At 53.5% G+C, this 10,106-nt stretch overlaps 1 protein-coding gene across 3 annotated transcripts in view; it reads left to right on the top strand.

Annotated features, from left to right (window-relative positions):
- Positions 1–7,372, top strand: part of UBOX5 (U-box domain containing 5) — a 31,939-nt gene extending 24,567 nt beyond the window's left edge. For 2 of the 3 annotated variants that reach the window (XM_081033689.1, XM_081033687.1), the window contains exons 3-5: positions 824–2,012; positions 4,066–4,227; positions 6,628–7,372. In XM_081033689.1, the coding sequence (XP_080889815.1) occupies positions 824–2,012; positions 4,066–4,227; positions 6,628–6,836 (1,560 nt within the window). In that variant the 3' untranslated portion in view covers positions 6,837–7,372. The remainder of the gene's footprint in view (positions 1–823; positions 2,013–4,065; positions 4,228–6,627) is intronic. The other variant, XM_081033688.1, reaches the window with a different exon arrangement.
- The last annotated feature ends 2,734 nt before the right edge of the window (positions 7,373–10,106 follow it).

Below are 10,106 nucleotides of genomic sequence, written 5' to 3'. Positions count from 1 at the left end.
TCTTTATAGGAATTAAGCTGCCTCCCCTTTTATGTAAGGAGAGTGTCTTTCCACAGCTCAGAGCCCAGAATAAGGAAGCTCTAAGGGGAGAATGGAACCCCTCCCCTAATTTGGAGTTTCTGCACTTAGTGTAGTATTTCTGGTTCCCAGATTGTTAAGCTGACTCCTTCAGACAAAGATATCTTAAAATGTCCATTGGTTATAACAAGTATTAGAAGTATTAAAAGGGGAAAAAGTTATTCACAATCCCACCTTATCGCAGCACATCCACTGTTTTAGATTTCCCAACGTTTTTTATGGTCCTTGTACCTGTGCACACGTTTTTTTCTTTTTTTTTTTTTTTTTTAAACCAAGCTTCATTATTCATAGATTTATAAGAAGCTTGTTTGTTATACCTTTCTAGGGAACCTTATTATAATGGGTAGTCCAAATACAATATTGAGAACTTTAATGACCATCGTTGTTTTTCCTTAAATCTGCATTTTTTCATCTTCTGAAATAAAAAACCACTAGTATTAATATATATGCACTCTCTTCACAGAGATGTTATTTGGAAGGGGTTTTGTTTGTGTTGGGCAGTTTCGTTGCTCATATTTTTTAAGCATGGGCAGTACTTGCAGACACAGTTGCCCTCAGCCTTTGACCTGATCTTGGGAGCCTGCAGAAAAACCCAGGAGAAATCGATGTAATAGAGGAAATTTCAAATGAGGAACTTCAGACTTTCTGTAAAGAGTTTTCTTATAAGTGGCAAGTTCTTGAAAACTAGTTGTCTTCATTTGGATCTCGTCAAATCAGTGTGTCTGATGTTTGTCATTTCATTTAGATATCAGCTGATGGCTATGAAGTAGAAAACCTCATCTCTGAAGATCTCACAAAGAGAAGTCATGGTTTTAGGACAGAGTATTTCATTAAGCCACCAGTCTATGTGACAGTTTCCTTTCCCTTCAATGTGGAAATCTGTAGGATTAATGTAGACCTTGCAGCTGGAGGAGGCCAGAATGTCACTGGCCTGGAAATGTACACGTCTGCCTCATCCAGCAGAGGGTCTTGGACTACCCCCGAGTGTCGGACTCCGGGCCCGGCCGAGCCCTCCATCCCGGACAGGGAGGCATTCACCTTGGTCGGCAAAGTCTTTTTGAAAAACCAGAGCCAAGTGGTGTTTAACCACAGGGGGTTCAAGGCCAGGCCACCTTTTGGCCCAATGGAAGCCACGCTCCCTTCCCCTGCTATTGTGGCCCAGGAGCTCTGGAATAAAGGGGCTCTTTCCCTCAACCATGTGGCCCATCTCAAGGTCTGTATCACCCACGTGACAGGCAGCGGTATCCCTTGCATCAAGCGGTTAGAAGTGTGGGGTCAGCCGGCCAGAACCTGCTCGCAGGAGGTGATAGACAGCGTCCTGCTGGTCGCTGCAGAGAGCCTCCCTCAGGACTTGGCTGTGCAGGCCCCGGCCTTGCCCATGGAGAGTGACTGTGACCCTGGGAGCCAGCAGGCACCCTCCAGCCTGCAGGAGCTGGCAGAAGTGATCCGGGACGTGCCTGAGGAGTTCCTGGATCCCATCACCCTGGAGATCATGCCTTGCCCCATGCTGCTGCCCTCAGGCAAGGTCATTGACCAGAGCACACTGGAGAAGTGTAACCACAGTGAAGCCACGTGGGGCCGTGTGCCCAGCGACCCTTTCACGGGGGTAGCCTTTACTCCACACTCCCAGCCCCTGCCGCACCCCTCCCTGAAGGCCCGGATCGACCATTTCCTGCTCCAGCACTCCATCCCTGGCTGCCACCTGCTTGGGAGAGCACAGACTGCATTGGCAGTGACCCCTTCTTCCATTGCTCTGCCATCTCGGAAAAGGAAGATGGAGCAGGCTGAACATGTCCCAGACAGTAGCCTGGGTGTAAATGCTTCCTGTTTTTCTACCACAAGCCTTCTGGTCACACCCACTACCTCAGAGCACACTGCTAAGAAGATGAAAGCGGCCAGTGAGCTCGGCCTGGCACACATGGACTGCTCCACAGGTAACCTCCGTCCGTGTCCTGCCGGGTCATCTCTCCTCCTCCTGGTGACACATGCATGGCACTATTGCCCTTTGTCTTGTGCTTTGCTGGCTGAAATTGTCCCAAAACTTCACTGGCTTAAAGCACCACACATTCATTATCTCATAGCTCTCCAGTCAGGAATCGAGGTGCCGCGTGCCGGCTCATGTGCTTCAGGGGCTTCCAAGGCTGCTCTCAGTGCTGGGGGGCTCCCATCGTCTTGAAGCTCGACTGGGGAGGGATTCATTTCCTCGTGCTTCTGGCCGGATTCAGTTCCTTGTGGAATGGTTGCACTGGGGCTTCTCCTCTTTGCTGGCCGGCGGCCGGCGTCTGCTCGCAGTTCCTGGCCACGTGGGCCTCGCAAGGGCAGCACATAATGTGGTAGCTGTGTGCACACAAGCTGGATCTCCGTCTCGTGTAACCCAGTCGTGGATAGAAGTGACACTGTTCTTTTGGAAGCAAGTCACTAAAGGCCAGCCCACGCTCGGGGGTTGGGGGGTACCACCACACACGGGCACACGGACGGACCAGGAGGTGGGCTTCACTGGGAGCCATTTCAGCCACTGTTCCACACCATTGATTCCTATTTTATTCACTGCGTTTATCTAAGATTGGTGGTTGAATTTTGTCTGCTGCCTTTTCAGTATCAGTGGAGATAAAATTAGGGTGTTTCATCCTTAGATCTTCTAATGTGAGAAAGGGCATTAATAGGCTTCTTAATATTGAACCGTTATTATATTCCTGGAGTGAACGCCATTTGGTCATGCTTCTCTTAATGGACTGCTTGGTTCTGTTTGCTAGTGTTTTATTTAGGATTTTTGCATTCATCAGTGAAATTAGACTGTCGTGTGTCTGTGCACATGTGTGCATGCCATATTTGGTCAGGTTTTCTTATGGATGATTTATTTGCTTCATTAGACAAATTAGGAAATTTTCCTTTTCTAAACTCTGAAACAATTTAACAGTATTAGCATTATTTACCCTTTACACATTTGGTATTATTCCCCGTGACCGTCAGTTCCTGGTGCTTTTGGAGCTAGCTCTTCTTTTGGAAAATTCATCTATTTAGATTTTATTCTTTTAATTTCCTCTTACTCTAAAAGGCAAGTAGTATGCTTAAAGGTTACATCTGTGTCTTTTTTGGTTTTGAGTGTAAATGGTAGTTAGCAGGACCCCCAGAAACTCCTGGAAGCATCTGAGGTGCAGTGGCTGAGGTGAGGGGGAAGGCCCTTAGACTCACATGTCTGTGGAGGTCTCCAGTGGTGTTGGCCTTGACATATTTGTTGGTGACACAGGACACACTCACCAGCATTCTTTCAAGGGTCCAAGCTGATGTCCTTTGTCCTACAAACTGGAGACAAAACATACCATTCCCCACCTTCAGCAGTTTTGTGAACCAAGCAGTTTCTTTCTTTGGGCAGCTGTTGCCTTCACCCTCAACCCATTGCTTGGCCTTCTGTGGACCACACGGAGAAGCCCCTGATGATGGAGTGGGCAGATGAGGTCTTCCTTTTTCCATTCGCTTTACCCAACAGGAGAAAGGACACAAACTCCTAGAGGGTGCCGGCCACCAGCCCTGCAGAGTGGTGGGTTCCCCCGAAAGGAGGAGATGGGGAAAGAGCAGACTAGCTGCTGGGGAGGGGGTGGGGTAGGGAGCAGGGCTACAAGGCTGGACATCTGCTTGCCCTGGTCATTTCCTCTGCCCGCAGGGAGGCCTTCAGAAAGTAGAGTGTAGTTCCGCAGGTGAGCCACTAGGTGGCCCCTGCCTGCCCCGCAGTTTGTCCTGGAGAAGGAAAGCTGGCGCAGAGCCCAGGAACCCTGAAAGCCAGTGGGATGGGTAGGAACCACCAGGGTCCCCAGGTGTGACTCCGGTATTCTGTCATCACAATCCACTAGGAGATACTGGGGAGGACTTTCTTTACATGTATTTAAAGTTAGAAGCGCCATGTTTGTAATCCTCAGCAGACTTCGTGTTTTGGTCTTCTCTTTTCCCAAACCTCTCCCTGGATATTGTGGTCTGTGCATCTCTCGACAGGTCCAGTGTCCCATGAGCAGAAGCTGTCACAAAGCCTGGAAATTGCCTTGACATCGACCCTTGGTTCCATGCCCTCCTTCACGGCGCGGCTGACCAAAGGACAGCTCCAGCACCTCGGCACAAGAGCGAGCGGCACTTCCTGGAGGCCGGGCACCGGCTCGGGTAACCTGGGTCCCATCCAGCTCCGTGGAGCCCTTAATGGGAACCTGGGCCCTGCCTCTGTGGCTCTGGGGCCCTCCATACCCAGCTCCTTAGCTCCAACACCCAGGCCTGGGGGGAGAACTTGGTCTCTTTCCTTTTCTGGGGGGAACCGAGGAGCAGCTGGTAAAGTTTTACCTCTTCACAGGAAAGCTTTCTTTAGCCAACAACTCTTAGTAATTCTGTGGACTTAGGCCTTAGCCACCCCTGCTGTGTTTTTTGGTAAGATCTAATATTAATCGTTCTATCCTGAGGACTTTTGTTTGTTTCTCTTCTTTAGTTTATTTTTTCTTATCTAGTCTCGTCTCCCATCTGACATCTGGGTCCTTTTGTAAATGTGAAGTTTGGGGTTGAGTGTGTCATCTGCACCCCTTCCCACTAACATTATCTTAGTCTTAGAAAAGAACAATGGTAGTTTACTGAGCCAGTTTTGGCCTAAAATGAACCTGGGGCCCCACTGGATGATGGAATCGATTAGGATACAAAGTGAGGGGACCTGACTGGAACGCTGGGGCATCTTTCCCAAGATGCAACCTGGTGGGGCCGATGAGAAGGCAGACACTTGCTTCCTCCTGCCTGTCCAGAGCCAGGCCCTCCTCTTGTCTGAACCACAGGCCATCTTACCTCTTCTGCCTCTGGTCCCACCTCCTAATCTCTCTGATTCTCTTTGCCATCCTGACCATTCCCAAGAACCTGTCTTGTCCAAATGACCAGCAATGTCCATGACCCTAAATACCACAGTCATTATGCTCTCAGCAGCATGTGATGTGGCCAGCCAGCCCCTCCTCCCTGAAACACCTTCTCTCTTGTTCTGCTCTTTTTCTCCCTATTTTCAATGGTCCTTCTTGCCATTGCTGATTCTTCCTTCTCCTCTAGACTCTGGTCCTGGAACCTTTTCTCTCTGTCACCCAGGTGAGAGCTTACGTGGCCGGTAACAGCCTGTGTTCTTCTGTAACTCCCACCCAGACCCCACCCTCCCTGATGGCCGCGTGGTGCCTCCACGTGGGAAATTCACGGATATCCTGAGTGAGCATTCTAACTCAACTGCTCCAGAGGGTCCCCCACCGTCCCTGTCACCCCATGAGGGTAAAGGGCAGCGTCTTCTATGCTTTGGTCAGGCCTGGAACGTGGAGGTCACCCTGGGTTTTCCCTCAGTGTCCTCATGCTGACATTCTGGCCCTCATCAGGTCTTGTTCATACTCCTCTGATGTAGACCTCAGAGTAACCTCTGCTCCACTCCCCTTGCTGCCCCCCGGCCCCAGCTCCTGCCGCAGCCCCTCTGGTCCCTCACGGCCACGCTTTCCTTCCATAGCCCATCATCCTCGCAGGAGCCTGAGAGACCTTATAATGGAAACCAGATCATGCTCCTCCACTTCTTAGAATTCCTTCATCACATCCCATTGAACTTGGAATAACGTTGCAACTCCTACTGCCTGTGAGGCCCTGTGAGGCCCTGCGTGGTCCTGCGTGCTCAGCCCCCGTCCCCTCCCCGCCTTCGCTTCTGAGCTACACTGTCAGGCATCACACCTCTGTGTCTTCTCTCTTTTGAATGGACCAGCCATTCTTTACACTCACTGTCCTGTTCACTCTGCATGGCTGGCCCCTTTTCATTCTTATGGCTTTTCCCCAAGAGGCCGTCCTTGCTCTCTCCAGAGGGGTGTGGATTGGGAGAGAGAGCAGCCTCCTTGGGGAGTGGCCATGAGGGAAGGAAGAGAGGGTGCCGCTGTGAGAGGGCAGGCAGTGGGACCCCCACCGTGGGCCTCCCTGAGGAGGCCCTGTGGGAAGTATGGAAGGAGAGAGAGCCCGTGGCACAGGGCAGGGATTGACAGGTGGGGAGAGAGCTGCAGGGCTGAAGAGAAGCAGACCCCAGGCTCGGCCGGCAGCCCTGCTGGCACAGACCTCAGCCCTGCTGCCCGTCTGCCGACCTCCCTGCCCTGCATGACCTGCCCAACCCTGGTACACCAGACTCTTTTCTGCTTTTTCCTTTTCATGCAGTTGATCAAGGTTGGCAGCGTAGCTTGTGCCTTGCCCTGGCCTTGGGAGCCTGTCCCAGGGGAAAGTACCTCTGTGGGGAGACCGGGAGGAAGGCCCAGTGCTGCCGGCTGCCCTTAGAAGCCAGCTTTTCTCGAGCATTCCTGCGAGTGCCGAGAGTTGACGAGCCAGAGGAGGCCTTCCAGGTTCCCAGGCTCTCTGGTGCCTCTGCTCCTGGAGCAGCCAGGCGGCCTAGGGAAGGTTGCAGCCAGGCTGCCGCGCGCTGGGGACGCTCCTGGTCCCACTCCAGGCATGTGCCCTGCCTCCAGGACAAGCCTGCCTGACGGGGCCGCTGTCCCTAACCCTGGCCTATTTTCCTCCCTGATTTACCAGAGCAGCCTGGGAGCGTCCTGGGACCCGAGTGTGCCTCCTGCAAAAGAGTGTTTTCTCCCTACTTCAAAAAGGAGCCCGTCTACCAGCTTCCCTGCGGCCACCTCCTGTGCCGGCCCTGCCTGGGTGAGAAGCAGCGCTCCCTGCCCATGACATGCACAGCCTGCCAGCAGCCAGTCGCCAGTCAGGACGTGCTGCGGGTCCACTTCTGAGGGACTGAACGCAGCCTGGAAGACCCGTTGCTGGGAGGAGCAGGAGTGGGGGGCCACAGCTCCCCTGAGGCCTGGCCAGGTTCTAGGCACAGCAGGGCCTCTTCTTTCCCGAGGGCTTTCCCTTTATTACCTCCCACAGTGTAGCACAGGCCTGGAGTGAGGGGTGGGGCTGGGCTCTCCACTCCTGCTCAAGTGGCAATAGGATAACGAAGCCATAGTTTGGGCTGGGAAGGATGGGGGAGATGTCCCTGCCCTCCTGTACCCTCCTGCCCCCCCACCAGAGCCCTGGACCTGCTAGAGCCAGCCCCACCCTGCTGAGGGCCCCCAAGTTACCTGCATACACCCCCACCCCATCCTGCAGGGTAGATGTGCGTGGAGCACAGTTGACTGGCTTGAGATCTCAGAGAGAGCCTCAGCCTTCAGTGTCACCCACAGGTGGACCATGGCGGGGGTCTGTGGAGTGAATGACTCAGCCCCCTACTGGCAGATTATGCGGAGCCTTAATAAAGCGATGGCTGACGTCTGCTGTGGGCTTCCTCCTGGCCGATTGCCTGTCTGTGTCGTCATACTCCTGTCCCCCACCTGCATCCACACAAAGTGGGACTGTCATGGGGCAGCAATGAGTAGTCCCTGCAACCCGAGTCAGGCTATAATTCGGGTCAGTGGCCTGAAGGGACAAGAAGTCGTGTTTTCAGATCGGTGATGTGTGAGGGTTGGCAGGTGGGTGTGCGTGGTGGGGAGAGCTGAGTGCTCTCCCTAGGGCCGGGTGCATTCAGCTGCCTCGTGGCAGAGCTGGCCACTGCCCTCTGGGGAGGAAGGCACCTTTTCTGCCTGGGGCCCATTTCAGGAAAACTACTTGTTTATAGGCTGCATTTTTTTTCCATTCAAAATTTATAGAGTCGCAGAGGAAAAATAGGTAGTCCTACAACTGTTTACTGTATGGAATAGATTCCAGTCACTAGAAGAATGTCAGGGAGAAACGACACTGCTTTTCCCTCTTACCTGCTGAGCATGTCTGGGCAGGAGCAGGCTTCATATTTCATCCTTGAGATTCATTCCATCGTAGGCCCCTGTGGACAGGCCGTGGGATCCTCTCACTGCCCAGGGCTCTGAGCTGCCTGCTCTCCCTCCCCTCCCACAGGCCTGCTGCCTTGCTCCTGAGGGGGCCCTCAGGGATGGAGGCCGGTGTTCTCTCTGGTTTCGATGCTCTGTACATGAGGCAGAGAGAACTACAGTCCTTACACTGATAGGCAGTAGGGAGTTGATTAAAAAATCAGATTCTTGGGCTCCAGTCCAGACCCAAGAATTTAGAGATCTGGGTTTGGGGTTCGGGAATTTGCATTTTTTTAAAGAGTTCCTAGGGGATTGGTATGTCCCAGAGGTGGCCGCATCCTCCCTCTGCCTCCCGGAGGCTTTCCTTGACACAGCCTCACATGAGACTTCAGAGTTTGTGGTGGTGGGCTTTCCTCTTGGCTGGTGAGGCTCCCGTGTGCCCTTGGACTTTAAATATCTGGGCCATTCTAGATTCTTGCCTTACCCTCCTTGTGTACCTGCATTCTAGGGAAAGCCCCAGCATTTGTGGCAAAAGCAGTGATTCCTACCCTCAGCCTGTCATGGACTCGGCAACAGCCTAGTTCCCAAGTGCAGGATGACAGCCTCGGGGGCTGTCCTGTCTGCCACCCCCCCCCTTCCCAGCCAGAGGAAGCTGCCTCCCCTGCTGCAGGGGGCTCGGTGAGCTGCGTTTCTAACTGGAAACTGGCTCTTGCTCCCCAGCTAGCACTCATGGGAAATCAGGCATGGGAGCCACTGGGGTGGGCAGTTCCTGTCCTCCAACCAGGTGGAGCAAGCCCCCCATCCTTGCAGAAACGTCCCTATTTATCTTATTTTAAGGAGCCTCCCGAAAGGAAGTGGTTGTTTCACCACCCTTGCCAGAAACACGCTAAGCACTGCTGGGCTCAGTTTCTCTTCCCTAGAAAATGGGAATAACATTTGTCTTGTTGCCATCTAGGCTCAGAAGCAGTTTATTTCTCACCAGAACCCGGGGCCAGGCCCGAACACGTGACTCTGAGCGACTCAGGACCACAGAAAGCCTTGACATGACCCACTGCCCTCTTGCCCCACCACAGGTTCTGTGGGCACATGTCTTTCCCCCTTTCCTGTATCATTTATTCTTCACGAAGCCTGTTGGGGTCGTGCAGTCCTGGGCCCTCCAAGAGCAGGAGGCTGGGCCATGGCACCCGAGGCTTTGTGAGGCAGGCCGCGGTGCTCATCTCCAAGATGCAAAGTGAGGCCATGACCGTGTCCTGGCCGTCCTCTCTCTGGGCTGAAAGCCCCAGTCCCTGACCACTCTACCCTCACTCACAGGGGCTGCGCCACACTTGCTCGTGCTCTGCCAGTTGCCCTCCTTCCCCGGGGCAGGCAGAAGGGAGGGCCGCTCAGAAGTAGTCCTGAAGGTAGAAGAAGTAGAAGAACCAAATCGCTAGGAAGAAGATGAGCAGCTGCTCAGTGCTCACAGAGTATTCCCCCCCGGGCAGCACCTGGGTCCTGGGGCAGAGGAGGTCCTCCCGTCCATGCCTGCCCTGCTTCTTCCTGTGGGTCGCCAGCTTGAGGCTGCTCAGCTGCTGGGTGCTTTTCCCTTGCCCAGGAACCGGTCCTCTGCCACCTGGGTTGCTGTAAGTAGGTCTGCAGACAAAGGCCTGCCCCTAGAGGAAACTGCCTGCCAGGCCACTGCTCGCCTCCTGCCTGCGGTATTGTGATGCTGGGCTGGCTGCCATTGTGATGGCCGCTGGGTGGGGTGGGGCCGCCTCAAGCTGGCCTCTCTGCCCCTCAGCTGTCTGCCCAGCCTTCTCCCCAGCCCATTCTAACCTGCCTGGCTTCTCAGCCTGCTTGCACAGGCAGGACCTTGCCTTCCGCTTCTAGGAAGGGGTGTGGCAGGGCTGAGAATTAGCGAAGATGTGCTGTCTGGTATAGTAACCACTAGCCCCATGTGGCTATTCAAATTAGTTAAACGTAAATTAAAAACTCAGTTCCTCAGTCACACCAGCCACATTTCAAGTACTTAATAGCCACGTGTGTTTGGACAGAATAGCTATTCTGTTGGACAGCACAGATGTAGAACATTTCCACCATCAGAGAAAGTTCTGTTGGACAGTGCAGGGCCAAAGTAGGAACTTGGTGAGACTGGCCCTTGGTGTTCCCCTTAGTTCTTGAACCTGTGTCCTGGCAGAGATCACAACCCCAGGCTCCAGCCTGCTGTAGGGCACTGCCTCC

Source organism: Rhinolophus hipposideros, assembly GCF_964194185.1.
Source record: "Rhinolophus hipposideros genome assembly, chromosome: 22".
NCBI classification, from domain to species: Eukaryota; Metazoa; Chordata; class Mammalia; order Chiroptera; family Rhinolophidae; genus Rhinolophus; species Rhinolophus hipposideros.
This window is presented reverse-complemented; position numbering and strand designations above follow the sequence as displayed.